General features: G+C 43.2%; 1 protein-coding gene across 1 annotated transcript in view; it reads left to right on the plus strand.

The window, feature by feature from the left end:
- The window catches only part of Tmtc1 (transmembrane O-mannosyltransferase targeting cadherins 1), a 146540-nt gene that overhangs the window by 74572 nt on the left and 49506 nt on the right, over window positions 1-22462 (plus strand). Inside the window, exons 6-8 of the mRNA XM_042677525.1 lie at window positions 4092-4173; window positions 5269-5372; window positions 12545-12734. Of these exons, the coding sequence (XP_042533459.1) occupies window positions 4092-4173; window positions 5269-5372; window positions 12545-12734 (376 nt within the window). The remainder of the gene's footprint in view (window positions 1-4091; window positions 4174-5268; window positions 5373-12544; window positions 12735-22462) is intronic.

Genomic DNA, 22462 nt, shown 5'->3' on the forward strand with positions numbered 1-22462 from the left:
ATACTTAAAATTCTATTAGGCCACTAGGTATTTATTCACTATTTTGCTATGATCAATATCTATCAATTGCTATCATTTTGTAAAAGAAAGGAAGAAGTTCACCCTGTTAAAGCATGGTAAAGTAGACTTAAAGAAGAGTAGCCTATGGTAATACATACATAGATTACTGTGATGGAATTTTGTACTGGAGAGAGATAGTTTGGTATTAACACTCAGTGTAGTGTGGCTACGTGTGAATTTAAAACCAAGTAGCAGGATGGGGGTTAGGGGTTAGAGAAGTTGAGAAACAACAAAGAGAAACTGTTAGGTAGATAAGGATAGGAAATAGCATATATGACATGAAGCAGACAACATGTGGCCCATTGTGGCCATAATGCCTTGGGCTCCTGCTCAAAATGGCATTTCTTTTTCCTTCAATGCCCTGAGTTCCTGCTCAAAATCATATTTAGGTAGTGAGGTCACAGTCAGGCATGATCAGTTGGATTTGCTTGTGTCCAGTGGCAGAGTTCACATGTGGGTCCTCACTGACCAGTTGGATCCTGGGAAGAATTAATTAATTAAAGGCATAAAGGCCACTGTTCCGGGGGACTTCATTAGACTCCCAGCACCAGGATCCTTCTTACAGAGTCTCTGTTCTGCTCCCACTTTGTATAAACTTTCTGCATTACCACGCTAATTCTTTACTTGGTGGAGAAATGGGACCTGTGCCCCTAGATAGATAGATGGAAATTTCTGAAAGAAAATACTATGGATAAGAGGCTTCTGGCTCAAGTGACCTAACAGGATCCTCACTGAAGACAGGCCAGGCTGATCATGTATCACCAGAGGCATGGTGGAGGGTGAAGATCTGGATCAGATATCTGTGGTGAGCGGATACCAAGTGAGAGAGGTTCTTGCTGAACGGACTTATAAACTTTCACTTTTTATAAGGAACTACACAAGTGGGCACTGACATTTCTGGAGCTGACTGAACACTGACCAAGCAAACAGTCTTACGTATCAAGTATCAATTGACAGGACAATTCATGAACAAAGGCTGTGGCATAGAACAGTAAGCCCTCATTTAGATCTTAGGATCCTTGGTGGGTGATTTGGGGTGGCTGGCTTTCTCCACTAAGGTCTGTCTGTGTGAGCTGAGGATTGAGTTACTCTGAAAGATGAACCTCAGGAAGAGGGCAAATTTTAGTGCCAGTTCTGGGGCTTGAACTTAGGGTCTGGGTACTGTCCTTGAGCTTCTTTTGTTCAAGGCTTATGCTCTACCACTTGAGCCACAGCTCCACTTCTGGCTTAAAAAAATTTTGGGGGAGGGTAGTTTATTAGAGATAGTTAAGAGTCTCACAGACTTTCCTGACTGAGCTGGCTTTGAACTGTGATCCTCAGATCTTAGCCTCCTGAATAGCTAGGATCACAGGTATGAGCCACCAGTGCCTGGCATATAAATTATTTTAAACAGAAAAAAGTTAGAGCCACTGGCTCATACCTGTAATCCTAGCTACTCGGGAGGCTGAGATCTGAGGATCGCAATTCAGAGCCAGTCCAGGCAGAAAAATCCCTGGGAGACTCTTATCTCCAATTAATCACGCAAAAACCAGAAACAGTGCTATAGCTCAAGTGGTAGAGTGCTAGCCTTGAGCACAAAGATGTTCAGGGACAGTACCCAGGCCCTGAGTTCAAGCTCCACAACTGACAAAAAAAAATTAAAATCATTGTTACTATTAATTACTAGTTGTACAAAGAGGCTACAAGTCCATAAGTATGGTTATAAGGACAGTGTTTCTCAGTCAACGTCACCCCTTCATTCACCCTGATTTCCCCCTCCCACCTCCTACCTTCAAGGTATGTAGCTCATTTTTTTACATAATGTAAATTGGCTGTAATGACTGCATTTTCCCACCCTCCCACTCTCTGGTTTCATGGGGTGGAGAGGAAAGGATATAGAGAATTCAGCACAGGCAAGCTGCCTGTACACCTTAGGAATCATAGGCTGTCTGACCTAGTAGTTCTCAAAATAGGGCACCAGGGCATTTTGGCTTACTTTGTCATTTACTACAGTGTGAGCAGACATAAATAGAACCTCAAAAAGAAGTCTTATTTTTAATCCACAAAACTCCATACCATTCCAGGTTGACATCGCTCTGGGATATCACATTTTAAGAGTAAATTGGTGTCTGAGCTCAACTTCTTGGGGAAATGGAATTTTACCAAGACTAATGCTTTAGGACCATAATTACTGATAATAAGTATCATAGCAAGCTTTCAGAGAAACAATACATGGGGCTTCATCTAAGCTGACCATTGGGAAAAAAATCTTAAACTCTGCAGTTTGTTGTTCTATAGAAGGAAACCCACTTCTAATTTTTCCACTATGTTAAAATAAACAAGCAACAGAATGAACTTGAGAAATGAATCTTCCAAAGGTCAAGCACTCCAGGAAGCCCTTTTTCCTTGTTTATCTCCACCCCTGTCCTCCCTAGCGCCTTTTCCTGCCTCCTCTGTCATTCATTCCCTTTGACTTCCTGCTGCCACTTACCTTAACCTTTCAATATCCAGAACTAGCCTAAAAATGATAGTTACCATAGAAACAAAACTGGGAGGAGGATGCTCAGCCGTGCCTTGACTTTTAGGAGTACAGACCCCTGTTCACACTGAAAAATCATCATACCCAGTGACTTTGCCTGAGAAAAATACACAGATGTGTGAGCATGTGTGTGTGTGCACACATACAACCCTGTATGCAGTCTCAGGGCTCCCTGAAGTTCTCTTGGGGACGGAAGCTATCTGTTCACTTGTGCTGTGGAAGCTGACAGTATCGCTGATATGGGACAGGAAAAGGATTCAAAAAGAGCATTTATCGATGGACCTAGTAGAAAGTTCATTACTAGTTAACTCTATTTTGTGTCTTGAGAACTTTTCTTTTTTCCTATTCATTTAATACTTGGATAGTCAGATCTGACCATGTAGTACTTTCAACTTTGTGTGGTGTGTGGGGTGTGTGTGTGTCCTAGAACTTGAACTCAGGGCCTGGGTGCTATCTCATGAGCTTTTTTGCTCCAAGCTAGCACTTGGGCCACACCTTTTCTTCCAGCTTTTTATTGGTTGATTGGAGATGAGTCTTGGGGACTTTTCTGCCATGCCTGGCTTTTAAAGCACATCCTCAGATCTAAGCCTCCTGGATAGGTAGGATGACAGCTACTTCAGAAGGGTTTTGTTTTTCTTTTCTAAATGAGACAGGAAGAGGAAAATAGAAGTGAGGAGGGAGATACCTGCTGTTGAGTAAGACTGCCATTTCCCCACACTTATGAAACAGTTGTTAGTAGACACTGGAACCTCACAAATACTTAGTAGTAGCCAGGGTGAATGTTTCCTGCAAGACTCTAAGACATTCAGATTGTACAAAAGGATTCCTGTTCTGATATCACTTTACCCAGTGTAGAAACTAAATTCAAATCCAGCTTTTAGGAGATGTTAGCAGAAATACCTTTGAGTGAAAACTGGATTAAAAGGAGTGAAAGAAAAAAACACATGAAAAGGAATGAGGGAAACCAGAGTTGGAAAATACTTGTTGGGTCACGTGATTTGATACAGCTTCTTTCTTTCACTGTGTACTTACTTATATGTGGTTGGGCCTAGGGGGTCACGCCTGTCTGTCATCCTAGCTACTCAGGAGGCTGAGATCTGTCAATCACAGTTGAAAGCCAGCTCCAACAGAAAAGTCTGTGCGACTCCAATTAACCAGGAAAAAAATCCAAAGTGGAGGTATGGTTCAAGTGGTAGGGCATCAGCCTTAAGTGAAAATGCCAAGGAGAATATGGGACCTTGAGTTCAAGCCCCTAGTACTGACACAAATAAATACACACACACACACACACACACACGCGCGCGCGCGCGCGTGTGCGTGTGTGTGCACAAAATAGAAGCTTTCCTTGGCCTCCTAAGTTGTAGGCAACAGAGTTGGGGATTGGAGTCAGTGTTCAGACTCTTCGGCCTGGCTCTCAGCTTCTCCAGATACATAGCATATTTACTTCGGAGACAATACATGGTGTACTCTTGCATGTATCTAAACATTTTTTTTCTCTTCTCTCCTCTTTCAGGTACCTGACAACAGGCAGCAATAGTAATTACCTGCTTTCCATGAGACCATTTTTCAAAAGGGCCATTTTGGTCATAAGTTATGTAAGTATAAATGTATTTGTGAAATGTCTTAATAATGAATGTTTTTACTTCAACTCAGCTCAGATACATGACCTAGATAATGTAATAGAATCAACAGTAGAAATGACGTGATCTGGATACAGAAGAGTTTGCATAATATGAATGTTACACAGCTTTGGTATGTGTGAAAGTATTCTAGGTTGGCTGGGAATGGGGCTTAGTGGTAGAGTGCTTGCCTAGCATGCATGAAGCCCTGGGTTAGATTCCTTAGTACCACATAAGCCGAAAAAGCCAGAAGTGGTGCTGTGGCTCAAGTGGTAGAGTGCTAGGCCTTGAGCAAAAGCAGCTCAGGGACAGTGCCCAGGCCCTGAGTTCAAGCCCCAGGACTGGTTTTTAAAAAAAAAAAAAAATGTAACAATTCTAGATATGTGTGAACTCACTGACAGTGTGGGCTACACTGAAGGCCTTTAAATCTGTCAGTCCATCTGCCTGTCTGTCTATCTATCTTATACCATTCTGAGGTTTGAACTCAGGGCCTGGGCACTGTCCCTCACCTTTTTTTTTTTTTTTTTTTCTCAAGTCTAGCACTCTACCACTTGAGCCACAGCTCCACTTTCAGCCTTTTTGCTAGGTTATTGGAGTTAAGAGTCTCATAGACTTGGCTACCTCAGCTAGCCTCCAACCAGGATCCTCAAATCTCAGCCTCCTGGGTAGATAGGATTACAGAGGTGAACCAGGTCTCAGAATTGTCTATTGATGGGTAATGGTCTCAGCATTTAATATTATATATAGAGAAACCATGTATTGCCCTCCATGACTTACTCAGCAGTATTTTCTGGTGGTGCCGGTCACCTGCTCAGGTGAGCTCCCTCAAGTGCTCACCCCTGGTTGTCTCCCACACTTCTCTCTTTGTGATACCCAACCCTCCATAGCCTTTCCTGTGACACAGAACTCCTTGCAGCCAAGCAGCTTAGTGCTAAAAAAAAAATGAATGTGGAAGTTACAGGGCCTTGCTTGTTCTTCTGCTGAGCACATGTAAGCATGCTAGAAGCCCTGTCAGACAGAGAAGGTTCTGCCTAGGGATCGCCACCTTACGAAGCTTCTTGTTTCCTGTAGGTGATGGTGCTTTTGTACTTTCGCCTGTGGATAATGGGAGGATCTACGCCCCTCTTTTCAGAGCAGGACAACCCAGCTTCCTTCTCACCTTACATTCTTACAAGGTCAGTGGACATAAATATCCGAAACTTTACTATTTGTACCATAGTTCATTTTCTAAAATTTTGTTAGGTTTTTTTTAATATTTTACTAGTATCTATCAATTTTATAAATTAATGGCTTATGTAGTGATACTTTCATTCATACTAGAAAGTTTTTAAGTTTTTATTATTATTATAAAAGTGATGACAGAGGGGTTAAAATGTCATATCGTACCAGAAAGATTTAAATAACGCTAACCTAAACATTAAAATATGAGTCCTAAATAACACTGTAGCTTTCACTCTACCACTTACACCACACTTCCACTTCGGGAGTTTTGCTGGTTCATTGGAGATCAGCAGATCACTGACTTTTCCTGCCTGGGCTGGCTTTCCACCTTAATTCTCAGATCTCAGCCTCCTCTGTAGATAGGATTGCACATGTGAGTCACTGCACCTGGCTTAAAATGATACTTTTGAGTCTCAGGAAACAGTCTTTGTTTCCTCTGCTGATCTGAGTGAGGTCTCTCTGCTTACATGCCTCTCTGAGGCTAGCAGGCTGCCAGGTCTCAGTCCTCTTGCACTGTCTCCCCTGGTTTCTTAGTTCTGCTGCATTTCCTGGTCATCTGTGCTTTCTTCTGGGACAGGACTCAGAAGTCTGTCTCTTCTGGTTCCCAATTGGTTAGTTGGCTCTGCCAGTAAACATCACTGACAGACTTCTTACTCACCATTAGATTCTTCCATAACTGTCAACCTCTGGCTGCAACACCAGGCATTTTTTTCTCTCCTGGTTGTAGAGGCTGCAAGTCCAGGTGAAGATGTTTATTTATTTTATTTTATTTTGGGTCCGGTCGTGGGGCCTGAACTCTGGGCCTGGGCGCTGTCCCTCAGCTCTTCAACTCAAGGCTAGCGCTCTACCACTTGAGCCATGGCGCCACTTCTGGCTTTTTTCTTTTTGCTTATGTGGTGCTGAGGAATTGCACCCAGGGCCTCATGCATGCAAGGCAAGCGCTCTACCACTGAGCCACCTTCCCAGCCCCTGGGTGAAGATGTTTACACAGGTTGTGTGTGGTAAGGCCTCTCTCCTGCCTTGTAGATGGCTGCCTTCTCCCTGGGCCCTCACATGGCCTTTCTCTTATGTCTCTTATAAGTCAGAGTGTAAAACTGGGCACTTGTGGCTCACAGTTATAATCCTAGCTACTAAGGAAGCTGAGATCTGAGAATCATGGGGCTCAAAGCCAGCCTGGGCAGAAAGTCCAAGAAAGGCTTATCTCAAATAAACTATCACAACTACAGGAGTAGACCTGTGACTCAAGTAGTAGAGCCCTAGCCTTAAGCAAAAGAAGCTCAGGACAGCGCCCCATGCCATGACTTCAGGCTCCAGAACTGGCAAAAAGAAAAAAAAAGGTCAGATTATGTATATGGTCTCACATTGTAGCCTAGGGTGGCTACAAATTAGTCATTCTTTTGCCTCAGTCTCCAGGCAGGCACACACACACACACACACACAACCACCACCACCACCACCCCGAGAGATTTCTGAGGCTCCCTCCTCAAAGTACCAGCTCTAGATTAGAGCCCACCCCTGTTAGAACCTCATTTAATCCTTACTACTTCCTATAGTCAGATCTCCAGAGAAGTCACACTGGAGAGTGGGGCTTAGTATATGAGGTGGTAGCTGGCACAATACAGGCCATAAGTGTTACTTTACTGCATTTATAAACCACATATAACTTAGTCAGATTTCTGCTTTCTCATCTTGCAAGTATTAGCTCTCCTTTTAAAGTAAGTATAATGAATCATCAGGAGGTGTTTCAGTTGTTCTTTACTTAGAGAGTTGCTATAGTTATTAATGCATGTCTTTTTATTTTTGTGTGTGTTAGTCCTGGTATTTGAACTCAGGGTCTGGGCACTGTCCTGAGATTTTTTCACTCAAGACTAGCACTCTACTACTTGAGCCACAGCTTCACTTCTGGCATTTTGGTGGTTACTTGGAAATAAGATTGTCATAGACTTTCTTGCCCAGGCTGGCTTTGAACTGTGATCCTCAGATCTCAGATTCCTGAGTAGCTAAGATTATAGGCATGATCCACTAACATCTGGCTCTCGCTCTTTTTAATTAAACTTTTATTCTAGATTCTGTTCAGAGTGTTTCCCAGTGTTTGAAATGACCACTTGTGGCTTTAGGTCCAGCATACCCTCCTTCTAGGTAACCTAGTCTCAGGAGCTGAGTTCAGGAAATATCCTCCCTGTGTTTGGTGCTTAATTGAACTGACATGAAGAGTCCTGATTGTGTGGTTAACATTGTTAAGAAAAATTATCACTGGGTGCTGGTGGCTTATGCCTGTCATCCTAGCTACTCGATGCTGAGATCCAAGGATCAAACTTTGAAGCCAGCTCCAGGCAGGAAAGTCTGTGAGACTCTTATATCCAATCAACCACAAAAACCTGGAAGTGGTGCTGTGGCTCAAAGTATTACAGCACTAGCCTTGAGCAAAAAAGAGTTCAGGGACAGCACTCAGGCCCTGAGGTTAAGCTGCATGACCGACAAAAATGAAAGAAAGAAAAAGAAAGATTATCTATGGCATAGAAAGACAGAAGAAACCTATATGACTTCTGTCGTAGCGTAGAGCTTTGGCTGGTTATGATTTGTGTATTATTACTTTTTACTGTATTTTTGGGTATATGTGTCAATCCTGTGACTTACCCTTAGGTTCTTGCTCTCTTGGTTAGCTTTTTTGCTTAATTCTGGCACTCCACGATTTGAGTCATACCTCCACTTTTGGCATTTTTCTGGTTAATTGGAGATAGGTGTCTCATGGATTCTTATGCCCTGCTGGCTTTAAACCATGATCCTCATATCTCAGTCTTCTGAATAGCTAGGGTCACAGACATCAGCCACCAGTACCTGGTTTCATCATCTTATTACTTCAGTTTTAGGTTTTGAATTCTGAAAAATTATCTCTTAAGGATTCAGATAACTGATATTTTACTTTTTGAAAAAGACGATGTTTAAATCTCTACATCGTCTTTCCATTGCTATCTTAAATCTCGGAAAAGTCGATGAGATCTGAAGCAACAGCTCTTTCATTTTTGTTAGCATGGAAACATCAAACTGCAGTTGCTTTGTAGAATGAGTAAAATATCAGGTCCAGGCTTTGATTTCAGCATTGTGTTTCTTGTTGTGGAATGTTCTGGCAAACATTTCCAACAGTGTAATCATGAACTGGGTGTGCTGCCAGAGGCGTTCTTTCCTAATTCTCAGATTTGTATCTGCCTTGCTTTAATGTGTGATTGCTTGGGATTACCTGTGTTGTGCTGGCTAGTGAGTGGGTCAGGGGCCCTGGCAGGTAGTGCCTTTACATGCAGCCTTAGGATGTGATCATGAGGCCAGGCGCCACAGCTGCACAGGTGGCTGAGGCCTAGGCAGAAAAGCCCATGAGGCTCTTATGTCCATTTAACCACCAAAAAGCCAAAAATAGAGCTGCAACTCAAGTGGCAGGGTGCCAGCCTTGAGCACAAAAGCTCATGGACAGCACCCAGGCTCTGAGTTCAAGCTCCAGGACTGGCACAGAAAAACAAACAGGAAAAAGATACAACCACGATATATTGCCTTTCAGTTCTCCACATTAGTAATAAAATGCTCCTAGCAAGCCCTTGGTGAAACTGTATTTAAAACCTCTCTCATGTGTGTACAGGCTGGACATGTTTGCTTGCTTTGGGACAAGAAGAAGTCATAGCTGGTTCCTTAGGCACAAAGAAGGCAATGCTTACTGTACAGAGATTTTTAGATGACAAGAAATCTTTATATTCATATGCTTTACAAACTTCAAAATGTTGTACATCTTAACAGGATATTTGAGGAGTGTGTGTGTATGTGTGTGTGTGTGTGTGTGTGTGCGCGCGCGCGTGTGCACACACGCGCATGCGCACAGGCGTACATGCTCTGCTACAGGGCCTTGAACTCAGGACCTCACACTTTTGCTTGGCTTTTTCACTCAAGGCTGGCACTCTACCACTTGACCCACACCTCCACTCTAGATTTTTGCCGCTAATTGGAGATAAGAGTCTCATGGATTTGTTTGCCCTGGCTGGCTCTAAATCACGATTCTCATATCTCAGCCTCCTGAGTAGCTAGGATTACAGGCATGAGTCACTGACATCAGGCTAACAGAATTTGAAAAAATGAGATAGAAAGAGGTTCCTCAATAGGCCAGCACGATTTTTCCATGGACACCTGAGGCTCTGGACAGTAAGCAGAGCTACATGCTGGTGGAAGTGGACATAAATTAGTCTGGAATAAAAATGGTGTTTAGGGCTTTATGGAGAAAGACCATAGATCTACATAGTAGATGCCTTTGGTAACTAGATGAAGCACTAGATTCATTATTGTAACGAGATGGTCTGATAAGGAGTCAAATGTACCATCCCCACAGTCCTGGCTTTCCTAACTTGCATTTCTGTCATGAAACCTGTTGCCTTTCCTAATTTTTTTTTCCAGTCCTGGAGTTTGAACTCAGGGCCTGGGCCCTGTCCCTGAGCTTCCTTGCTCAAGGCTAGCATTCTTCTACTAGAGCCACAGTGCCACTTCTGGCCTTTACTGTGTATGTGGTACAAGGAATCAAACCCAGGGCTTCATGCATGCTAGGCAAGCACTCTACCACTAAGCCACATTCCCAGCCCCTTGTCCTCCCTAATTTATGAAGCAAAGTGTCTGATGAAATTGTCCAAGTTGTTTTTCTGGCTCTCCAAGTTGTATTTTCCAATTGGTTGGCAGGATATTGTGGTGGTTTTCCTCCTGTAAGTGGAATTTATAGTAGAAAATTGGCAAAATAATTCCCTTTGTGTTTGTTCTAGCTGAGAGAGAGACAGGAGAGAGAGAAGGAGGGACGGGAGGGGAGGGAGAATCCAGTAAGTCCAGACATTGTACAGTTTATTTTGTTTCTGAAATTTTAGCAGATATGAAGGAAGTGATTGGCCTGAATGTAATTCATTGTCAAGGAGTTAAAAAGAAATGCTTTAGCTGGTGATTACAGCTAGCTCAAACAGTTCTCCTTAAAATGTCATTAGCATTTGGAGTGATTCCAAATGGCCTCTTTGTGCTTATATCTGCAAGAAACTTGAAATGCTAACTTATTATCAACCTGACCTGAATCATGTGAGCTTGAAGATAGAAATATTTCTGCATCTCTAGATATAGTAAATGTGTACCAAAAGAGAACATGAGAATATGGGCATGGGTGGCTCCTGTCTATATAATCCTAGCTATTCAGGAGGCTGAGATTGAGGATCACTGTTTGAATCTAGTTCAGGCAGGAAATTCCAGGAGACTTTTACTTCCAGTTAATCAACAAAAGTCCTGAAGTAGATCTGTGGCTCAAGTGCCAGCATTGAGTGTAAAAGCTAAGGGATAGCTCCCGGGCTCTGAGTTCAAGCCCCAGGACTAGTACTTGCACATGTGTGCATTACCCCCCTCCCCCCATAATTTTGTTCAAGTAAATCGTTTAAACTTCTCTAGTATTGATAGAGAAGGTAACTTACTTTTAATTCTGTGGGGTTTTTTTTGTTTTTTGGTCCGGTTGTGGGGCCTGAACTCTGGCCTAGGCGCTGTCCCTCAGCTCTTCAGCTCAAGGCTAACACTCTACCACTTGAGCCACAGCGCCACTTCCGGCTTTTTGCTTATGTGGTGCTGAGGAATCGAACCCAGGGCCTCGAGCATGCAAGGCAAGTGCTCTACCACTGAGCCACCGTCCCAGCCCGTTCTGTGGTTTTTTTAACTTTAGTTTTTAAAACCTATTTGAGTTACAATCTAAAATGTCACAAGAAGCATCTATCTAAATATAAGAGTAACATAAAACATTTTTTTCATTATTATTATTTACTCGTATGTGTGCCAGTCCTGGGGCTTGAACTTAGGGCTGTACTTTGAAGCTTTTTTGCTCAAAGCTAGCACTTTACCACTTGAGCCAGAGCTCTACTTCCAGTTTGGATTGGGGGGGGGGGGGGGATTGTTGCTTAATTGGAGATAAAAGTCTCAGAGGCTTTCTTGCCCTAGCTGGCTTTGAATCTCTATCCTTAGACCTTACCCTCCTGAATAACTAGAATTACAGGCATGAGCCACTGGCACCCAGGAAAAAAATTATTTTTTTGTGCCAGTACTGCGTGATGAACTCAGGGTTTCACACCCTTGAGACTAAGGGATTTTTATCTCCTCACTACAAATAACTTTTAAAAAATCAACTCAGATCAATCTGTTCTAAAAATGATAAAATGTTTTCAAATTGACTGTGAGCTTCTAGACACTCCTAAGAAGGGATGGTTCAAATGTCTCTTATCAAGAGGATTGTACTTACAACAGTAGCATTTCTGACAAAGCTCTCAACAAGCACGTTCTTTCTGGTATTTATCTCAGGCTGTAATGCATTTATTTGTGATAATGTCTAAGGTCAGGTTTGTTTGTGTCATTTGCCCACTAAAGAATTAAATGGCAGGAAAGTATTTTAAGCAGACAGAACAAGTTGCTTTGAGGGGAGAAAACAACAATAGTAGAATAGACTTTCTGAAGAAAGGGGTCCCAAAGATGGTAGCCGTGATCCCTTTGTCTGGACCAGTCAGATACATGGTCCCCGCTCTTCCCCACCCCCTTGTACCCAACGAAGGGCTTATTTTTTGTTTAATTGGTTGAATAAGGGCCTGAACTATCAGAGGTCTCCTGATTGGTTTCCTCACCTCTAGCACAAACAGGAAGTTTACTTTTGATTGGGTCCCTGGCTTTGGGTCCAGAGCACAGAAGAGTGTGGGTGGGACATGCATTCACCTCAGTTCATTGGAGGTGTGTGGCCTGATGGGAATAAGAGGCCAGGTGAGATTCTGCTCAGTGCCATATTTCTTTAACATGTTGGCATTAAGCCCAGATGCCTTTTTTTCCTCCTGTTCCTAACTAGCCAACTAGAGCAGCTAACTCTTCCCTCATTTGCATGATAGTTTTTAAACGTATGTCCTGGAAACTGTGTCTTTTCTTGTTCCCCATTGGAAAGGCCAGCCCCTAAGTGAGTGGCAGATACATCTCCAGATGCTCCATAGGAATGGATGAATGTATGACTTGACATCTTTTCTGATCTTCCTGGGATGATAACCCTGACAGAGATGAAATGTGGATCTTGAGTTGTGTTTTGTTGCTTCTTTTTTCTGTATAGATTCCTTACCTATTCCTACCTCTTGGCCTTCAACGTGTGGCTTCTGCTGGCACCTGTGACCCTGTGCTACGACTGGCAGGTGGGCAGCATTCCTCTGGTGGAGACCATATGGGACCCGAGGAACCTGGCCACTGTTCTCCTTCTGGCCGTGCTGACCTCCCTGAGCCTGCATTGCCTTGTGGCTTTCAAGGTGATTTCCCCAAAGTTCAAATGCATTCTTATATTTGAATTCAGAGAGTCTGAGCTTAGTAATATTCATTTCTTAGGTGGGGGAGTCTGGGTTTATGTAGAAATGTCCCTGGTTTACAAAACTTTTTTGTACTTAAGTTGTTTCTAATAGGTAATCTAGACTGTAAAGGACTTAATTGCTAAGCCAGGCACTGGTGGCTCACACCTAGCTACTCAGGAGGCTGGGATCTGAGAATCATGGTTCAAAGCCAGCCCAGGCAGGAAAGTCAGTGAGACTCTCATCTCCAATAAACCACTAGAAAACCGGCAGTAGTGCTGTGGCTCAAGCAGTAGAGTGTATCTTGAGCTGAAGAGCGCAGGGACAGTGCCTAGGCCCAGAGCTCAAGCCCTGTGACTGACCAAAAAAAAAAAAAGAACTTAATTGTATGCTTCATCTGTCTGTATTTTTCCCCCTCTGCAGAAACTCAAGGCTTTTTCCCTCGGGCTGGTTAGCTGTGTGTGTGTGTGTGTGTGCGTGCGTGCGTGCGTGCGTGCGTGCGTGCGTCGTGTGTGTGTGTGTGTGTGTGTGTGTGTGTGTGTGTGTGTGTTGGTATTAGGGTTTCAACTCAGGGCTAAGGAGTTGTCCCTTAGCCTCTTTTCTTATTTTTTTTTGCCGCTTCTAGAGCTTGAACTCAGGGCCTGGGCACTGTCACTGAGCGTCTTTGTACTCAAGGCTAGTAGCACTCATGGACTTTCTGCTTGGGTGGGCTTCAAACCATGATCCTTAGATATTAGCCTCCCGAGTAGCTAGGATTACAGATGTGAGCCACTTGGTGCCCGGCAGTCTTTAGCTTTTTCACCCAAGGTTGGTACTCTACCAGTTGAACTCCACTTCCAGCTTTTGCTGGTTAATTGGAGATAAGAATCTTGTGGACTTTCCTGCCTGGGCTGGTTTTGAATCATGATCCTCAGATCTCATCTTCCTGAGTAACTAGGATTACAGGCGTGAGCTACAGAAACCCAGATGGCTAATTTTTTAAATATATTTGTTTTATTTATATATATAAAACATATTGATAAGTAATATAGTTATAAGCATTTAAATTGGGGTCGATAACTCTACTTCTACTTACGACTGCTTGAGGTTATTGGGTGATTTCTTTCCCCTGCCCTTTCTCCCCAAAATATAAAACTGGACAAATTACTGAATGACCCAAAGAACTGAAAGTATTTCCTCATGTATGCAGCTGCTGCACCAGGTAAAAGTTTGTGGCTTGTTGCTGGGGGCTGGGTCTGGCTGTGGTTCTCATCTGTAGCTTCCATCAAAGAATTGATCTGAGACAAGGGCTGGGTTGCAGAGCAGTAGAGGATCCTCAAAAGGGAAAGGTCACCATCAGCACTTGAGTCAAGAAACCCAAGAGCCTTGTGGTTTAGGTCAGTCTGTCTTTTATTTTCTAGGAAGAATGTTTGGATATCCTCTATTGAGAATGTTTAAGCTAATTAGGGTTTGACTGCTAGGTCTGGGTTTTATAACTCAAGCCATATTGCAAACATGTCGAATGCTCATTCCCAGGTGTTTTTTTTTTTTTTTTAAATCAGATGCACAAAATGCAAATAATCCTTATGGACATCTCCCTTTACCCTAACTGCCAGATGCCAGATGCAGACAACCACAAGGGCTAGTGGGGGCTGTTTGGGGAATGTTCTGGGCATTCCAAGGGTGACTCGTCTCATACCCTTCTTGTATGCCCCAGCTTCCTGCCTCAGCCTGAAGGGGCTGGACCTGGTGGTAAATTTCCCAGACTTACTGGGTGGAGTTCCTGATTTTGTTTGGGGGAGATGCAGAGCAAACATAATTACATGGGGAGACCCTGTGGATAAGCATGTAGTGACAGGCCAAGGCAAAGTCCTCTCCATGCATCTGTGGCTGATGGATGAACAGCACACACATGAGGAACCCCTTGCAGGCCCAGCGAAATAAAAGCTGATGAGACAGATGCTGTAGTTTTTAATGGACTCTTTTGACTTATGCATAGATTGGGTAGCAGTATGTGGAAGCTTCATACTTAAGTGTGGACCTCCGTCCAATCACTGACTGATCACAAAGCTGTGAAGGCCCAGGAGGGACACCAGAGATCTAGACCACACCAAACACAGACAAAACGAAACCCTCCAAAATGTGAGCACTTTGCAGAAAAAGAAAAAAGAATAACATAAAAATTTTTTAGAAAAGTAGTACAACGTTCTAACCTAGGAGTAGACTAGGTAATTTGTTACAGAAATAAAGGGGAATAGTTATTCCAAATGACCACTACTACAAAGATTCAAATATTTACCATTTTATTCTTTTGTTTTGTTTTTTTGTTTTTTGGGGGGGACCCAGTCATGGGGCCTGAACTCTGGGCCTGGGCGCTGTCCCTCAGCTCTTCAAGCTCAAGGCTAGTGCTCTACCACTTGAGTCACAGCGCCACTTCCGGCTTTTTTCTTTTTTGCTTATGTGGTGCTGAGGAATCGAACCCAGGGCCTCAAGCATGCAAGGCAAGCGCTCTACCACTAAGCCTCCTTCCCAGCTCTACCATTTTATTCTTTAAGAAGAACTCAAGGTCCTGAATTCAAGCCCCAGCAACACACATACACATACACACACATCCCAACATAAAGTTTGCCAAGTATTATTGTAGTATTCTAACCCACATATATGACTCCAAATCTTTTTGGGAACAAGGTTAGCATGTTAATATACATATAATCTCTTTTTTGTTTTGTTTTGTTTTGTTTTGAGCTGTTCCTGGAGTTTGAACTCAGGGCCTGGGCAATGTCCCTAAGCTTTTGTGCTTGAAGCTAGAGCTCTACCACTTGAGCCACAGCTCCATTTTCAGCTTTTTTGGTGTTTAACTGGAGGCAAGAGTCTAATGGACTTTCCTGCCAGGGCTGACTTCAAACTTCAATTCTCAGATCTCAACCTCCTGAATAGTCAGGATTATAGGCTTGAGTCTACAACACCCAGACAAATCATTATAGTCACTCTCTAAGAGTGACTATTATTCCATCTCCCATTGAGATGTGGGGAAAGTTTACTTAAACAGTTTAGGCTTGTAACTGGGCTGGGCATCAGATATCTGAGCTTTGGTGGGGGAGGGAAGAGAGGAGGGAGTAAGGCATTGGAAGTGGAGAGCAAGACAATGGCCCCAGTAGGCTGTTTTAGTCCCAGCCCCACCCCATTCCTCCATTCCATCAAGTTGTTTGGGCTACACACCTTCATCTCCACATGGACACAAGAACTGGCATGTTTCCAGGACTCAGAGCTACAGCTTGTGATTTATGTTGCTCTGAGCACTGGGAACAAGCCAGACCTGAAGGATGGAGAAGTTAGACTGGTACAGAACTATAGCCTCTACTAAAAATGAACCGTAGGCCCAAACTTAAGAGTAGAGAGAGGGGTGGAACTGAGACCCTAACATACAATCTCAGAAGACACCTACAGCATCGTTAGACTACTGTTAGTAAAGTCAAGTATTTCTAAGCCCCCTCCATTATCTTGTGTTTTCCTTTTACAGATACACCCCAAGATTATTTAATAGGTATAAAGTGCCTTAAATGTTGGGCACCAGTAGCTCACTTTTATAATCCTAACTACTCAGAAAGCTGAGATCAGAGGATCACAGTTTGAAGCCAGCCCATGCAGGAAAGTATCTAAGACTTTTATCTCCAATTAACAACTGAAAAGATAGAAGTGGAGCTGTCACTCAAGTGGTAGAGCACTATCTATTAGCAAAAAAGTTCAGAGACAGTGCCCAGGCCCCAAGTTAGGACCAAGACCAATACACACACACACACACACACACACACACACACACACACACACACACACACACACACACACACACAAGCAAAAAAGTTCAGGGACAACACACACACACACACACACACACCTACTTCAAAAGCAAAAAAGTTCAGGGACAGTGCCCAGGCCCCAAGTTAGGACCAAGACCAACACACACACACACACACACACACACACACACACACACAAAAGTTAGGACCAAGACCAACACACACACACACACACACACACACACACACACACACACACACACACACACACCCCTACTTCAAAAGACATCCTATAAAAATATAATAGAGAGTTAATACCAAATAAATTCTTCTTAAATATAATTCTGTGGCATTTCCTCTGTAATGCAGCAAAACCACATCAGAAGACATGGGAAGTGAGGAACTATACCAACTAAGACCAGCAGTATTAACTTCCCAAAACAACCAAGTCAGACTGTCAATCTTCCTGGTATATGTCACTTTTCATTAAAAGTCCAGTCTGACTGACATCAAATCTGGAAGATTCACAAAGAAAAATCACGTACATGTTTAGCCTATGGTTCTCCTGGGGTATAGACGCTCACTTTTCATTGACAAGACAAACAGCTTTCTGAACTTAAATATCCTTTAATCTCTACCATATACAGGTTCCCATATAATACCCTCATAACAAAAGATGATAACAAATTTATTCACTTTAAAATTCATTAGCTGGGTGCTCATGGCTCATGCCTATAATCCCAGCTACTCAAGAGGCTGAAATTTGAGGATCGTGGTTCAAAGCCAACCTAGGCAGGAAAAGCCAGAAGTGGTGTTGTGGCTCAAGTGTTAGAGTGCTAGCTTTGAACACAAAGAGGCTCAGGACAGTGCCAAGGCCCCAAGTTCAAGCCCCAAGATTGGCAAAAATAGATAGATAGATAGATAGATAGATAGATAGATAGATAGATAGATAGATAGATAGATAGATAGATAGAATAATGAGCAAAAAGCTGGGCTGGAAGTGTGGACCAAGTGGCAGAGTACCAGCCAAACAATCAAGCCTAGCAATGCCCTGAGTTCAAACCCTAGTGCAGAAAAAAAGAGAAAAAGAAAAATGAAGAATAAAAGAGAAAAAACCTGTATAGGCTTGGGTCGTACAGTGGAGTTACAGTTATATGAGTTATATGAGTCAGGTAAAGAGTACATATCTTTTTGGACAATGTAACCCCTTCCCTTCCTCTCTCCCAGTTTTTCCCTCCTATCCCCACCCAGAAGTTGTATAACTCATTTTCAACATAGTGTCTAGTAAGTACCACTGTTGCATTTGTTCACCCTTTGTCCCTCTACTTCTTTGCCCCCCCCCCTTACCCTTCCAAAGACAGATAAACAAGACAAAAAGAAAACTTAAAAAACAACAAAGAAAAAATCCTCTTGTTTCCATTTTCTGGAGTCCTTTTTTTTTTTTTGGTTGGTCATGGGGCCTGAACTCTGGGCCTGGGCGCTGTCCCTCAGCTCTTCAGCTCCAGGCTGTACCACATGAGCCATAGCACCACTTCCAGCTTTTTCTGCTTATGTAGTGCTGAGGAATCGAACCCAGGTACTAATGCTTGCGAGGCAAGCACTCTACCACTGAGCCACCTTCCCAGCCCTGGAGTCTGTTTTGATAAGTACTATTTTATATGATCAGATGCACAGAGACATTGCACCTTTGTGTTCCCAAGAGCATCCTCACATTGCACAAACGTAACCTGAATATTGAACTAAGCATAATTTCAGGTCTCTGGAAATGATTTTGTATTTAGCTCAGGTTACAGTATTATTGTAGCCCATCAGTCCCTGAAATTCCAGAATAGCCATCATGAAACCTGTTAAAACAAGCATCATGTTTTTATACCAAGTAGAAAAACAAAATCAAACATGGGGATGAAGATTACATTTAATAGTGGATGGCTCTAGTCCAGCACTGATTCTGTTTCTTTTGGATGGTATTTCTCTTTTTAGTTCCCACTCTCTGAAAGCAATATTCTAAACTCAGTTCATGGAATTCCTTCTTACATTCATAGAGTGCATTCACCTTCTCTAGCCCATATACTGTCCATGCACCCCCCTTCCTGCTCCCCCCCCCCCCCCCCCCCCCCCCCCCGCCACACACACAGAGGCTCTGGCGATATCTTGCCATGGCTCCTGTATCGGTGACAACCAGCACTGCATTCAAGTAAGCCATTGCAAGAGATGAGCTCCTCTCAGCCTTGGCCAGCCCAGTTGAAACAGCCTCTTGTCAGTGCCCTTCGCTGGCATCTTCTGTCCTGTGTGGACTTCATTCTTCTACTTGAGTCACAGTTCTCTGTCTCAGTAGCTGTAGTCAGTATTGGCCTTTAGGCTATACTGCTAAACCTGGAATTTTTGTCTTTGTCATTTTTCTGATGACTGTGAAAGGACAGCAATGGGAATTAGAGAAGCTGCATTTGAGCCATTGCACTGGATCTTCACACTTTTTTTTTTTTTGGTATGTGTATATGGTGTGCCAGTCCTGAGGCTTGAACTTAGGGACTGAGCATTATCCTGAGTTGTTTTTTTTTTCCCCTCAAAGCAACACTTGAACCACATTTCTGACTTTTTGGTGGTTAATTGGAGAAGAGTCTCACAGTCTTTCATTCTCAGGCTGGCTTCAAATGGGGATCCTTCCATCTTAGCATGCTGAGTAGCTAGGATTACAGGTGTGAGCCATGGGCACCCAGCTCTTTCCATACTTTTTTTTTTTTTTTTTTTGTCAGTGATGGGTCTTGAACTCAGGGCCTGGGCACTGCTCATGAACTTTTGTGCTCAAGGCTAGCACTCTACCATGTTGAGCCATAGTGCCACTTCCGGTTTTCTGGTGATTAATTGGAAATAAGAGTCTTACATACTTACCTTCCCTGGGCTGGCTTTGCACTGTGAATCTCAAATCGCAGCCTTCTGAGTAGCTGGGATTATAGGCATGAGCCACTGGTGCCTGGCCTCATACTTTTTTATGTCATTGGTTGGCCCTGTGTGATATAAGTTACATTGGTCCTGTGTTTTGTGATTCATGCTTTAAATTCATGTCTACTCACATTAAGGGAGAGCCAGATTCCTTCATATGGAGGCAACTGTGGTGTGTGTGTGTGTGTGTGTGTGTGTGTGTGTGTCTGTCTGTCTGTCTGTCTGTCTGTCTGTCTGTGTGTGTGTCTGTCTGTGTGTGTGAGTCAGGTCAGTAGTTCTGAGGCTGGGAGGAGTGGAGTGACTGGCCATGGCCAGAGCTGGGGCTGAGCTCTGCTGCTGTCAGGCTGTGGGCACTGGCCTCACCTGCCCTTCCTGCAACATGTATGAGGTCAAACCAGGGCAAGCCACAAGACACACTCAGTACCTAGGGAGCTCTGAGTTCCTGACATCTGTCTTTATAGTCACTGTCATTGTCTTCACTGTCATCATGAGAGTGTCACAGCTTAACTTCAGGAGTACTATACGTCTCCTGCCTCCATATTGTAGAGGTGGGAGACAGAAAAAATGAGCTGGGTCCTGATAGCTCATGCCTGAAATACTAGCTACTCATGATGCTGAGATCTGAAGATCATGGCTCAAAACCAGCCTAATCAGGCAATTCTGTGGGACTCTCGTCTCCAGTTCCAGCAAAAAGCTGGAGGTAGAGCTGTAGCCCAAGTAGTAGAATAGCAGGCTTGAGCAAAAACATTAATCAAGAGTATGAGCTCAAGCCCCAGTATTGGCACAGAAAGAAAAGCAAAAAAAAATCAAGCAAGAAAGAAGAAATCTAGTTATTACCTTTACAGAGCCTATATTTTACAAGGCCCAGCCTTATGTAATCAGAAACTGTGTGACGTTGCTGTTGCTTATGAAAACTCACCACCACCATCACCATTCCATCTCCCATCCTCCTCCATGCCAGGACACAGGGAACTTTCTAGTAACAATCTTCCACCTGTTTATTGCCAAAGCCTAAGTGTTCAGATGTACTAGAGGGACATAATATAACGTAACACGATTGCCAGTTCCTCAAGAGAAAACCAGCAGTGGCAAACATCAGTGACGGATGTATAAATGAACCAGCCTGCAAATATGAGAAGTGCTGATACTGTCCAGGGTTTGGGGTTGTTTATCCACTGATTCAAGAATTAAAAGGCAGGAGTGTTTAAAGCAGACAGAGCAAGTTTATTTGAGAGCAAAAGTGAAACAGACTCATTGGGTGAAGAGGGCTTCCAGAACCATATGCACAGTCTTTCAGCGCCTGCTAGATATAGGGTCCTTGCCTCCTCCCCTAAGGATGTGCTTCTGGTCTGATTGGTCAAGGAATGGACATGGGCAGCCAGGAGTGTAATGATTGGTTCCGAAACCTGGAAACATAAGCCTGGGAGTTCCCCTATGATTGGATTCCCATCTCTGCTCACAAGTATGGAAGGGGCTCCTGATTGGAGGAGGAACATGCACTTGGCCATGGCTGCAAAGGGAGGGAGCATGCATCTCTGTGTCCCCGCCCCATGCTGTAGGGGGGACTGGCCTCTGTCTTCTGTCCCTGACTTTATCGGTTCATTATGGATAGCTTTTTAAACATACTTGGAAACATAAAAGTAGATTCAAAAGAGTAACTAACCCAAGGAGAGGGTGGAAAATGAACCCAGGACTTCATGCTTAGAGATCAGACTGCATCCCGCCATGGAGCTTCCCCTCAGCCCTCCTTTTCACTCAAAATCTCATTGTCCTTAAGACCCTTTGCTCTGGTGCCTCTTCTCTCTTCCCCTCAGTGGAGAGACGAGGAAAGGACAGACATTAAAAAGGCAGCCCTTTCTCAGTGCTTTGTAAAACCACGGGTCCTTGATCCAAGGCTTCCCAAAGCTTTCCTTCTCTGTTGGTGATTAGTGTGCCAGCTGTGAAGTTATTCTTGCTTCCTAGCTGAGAGTTGTACAAGTCCTTTCCCCTGGTGTTCTGTGTATGCATGTTGACTTGTAACTGGAACATTCTGTGTGGTTTTTGATTGGGCCCTGCAGGAGTTTCCCAGCATCATTAAATAAGATCCTTTATTCTTTGCTTTCACAGAGCAATTACATTTTCACAAGTCACATTGTTTAATAAGACTTACCTACTCCTCTGATGTTTATGGCTGTGTTGGAAGGTGCTATGAGTTTATTAATGGAAGAATGAGATAGTTGTGTCATCTTAAAAGGAGTTTTCAGACATCACTAACAGCTGGCTTTCTTTTTCTGGATGTGTATGCTTTGTGAGTCTCGGCAAGAGTACAGTCTGCAGTATATAGTTAAAATCTCAGAAAGTGCCACATTTTGGTTGGTAATTATTTCTTTTACTTTCATGATTCATTTTCCTAGAAGAACAACCCCTGACCACATAGCTTGCCATTGCTTCTGATGGTTTTTGTCATTAAAAAGGTCAAAAAACATTTTTTCCTAATTTCCCAAGCCATTCTGTCATTTATATTTCCGTCAGAATGTTAAGTTTTATTTAAAGAACCACACTTTGTTTCTATTTTGTGCTAAGAAAACTATGGAATATGTAATTAGCACCCTCTGAGATGAAAATAGTGGAAACAAGCCACATAGAAATAGGTAGAAAGCTTACTAGGTTGAACATTGAAGGAAAACTCTTCACTTTGGGGCTTGCTGAAAAGGTGGTCCAGAGTGTTAGAAAGAAAGCAGGTTTGTAAGATGAGCCTTAATGGTATTGCACAGCAAAGTCTTGACAGTAAGTTCTTCAGAGAATCTTTCTCACCGATACTGAAGAAGAAAGGAAGTAGCATATTCCTTACCTCCCCTCTGCAAGGCACCATTGAAGGCACCATCCATACTCAGTGTCTCCACCTGGAGGTCTCAAATTAGCATTCTGAAATTTAACTCAACTTCCCTAATGAGTCTTACTTCCTCAGCAGTGTTTTCCATTTTCAGATTTCTACCG

Source organism: Dipodomys spectabilis, unplaced genomic scaffold (assembly GCF_019054845.1).
Source record: "Dipodomys spectabilis isolate Male_0828 unplaced genomic scaffold, ASM1905484v1 ptg000039l, whole genome shotgun sequence".
NCBI classification, from domain to species: Eukaryota; Metazoa; Chordata; class Mammalia; order Rodentia; family Heteromyidae; genus Dipodomys; species Dipodomys spectabilis.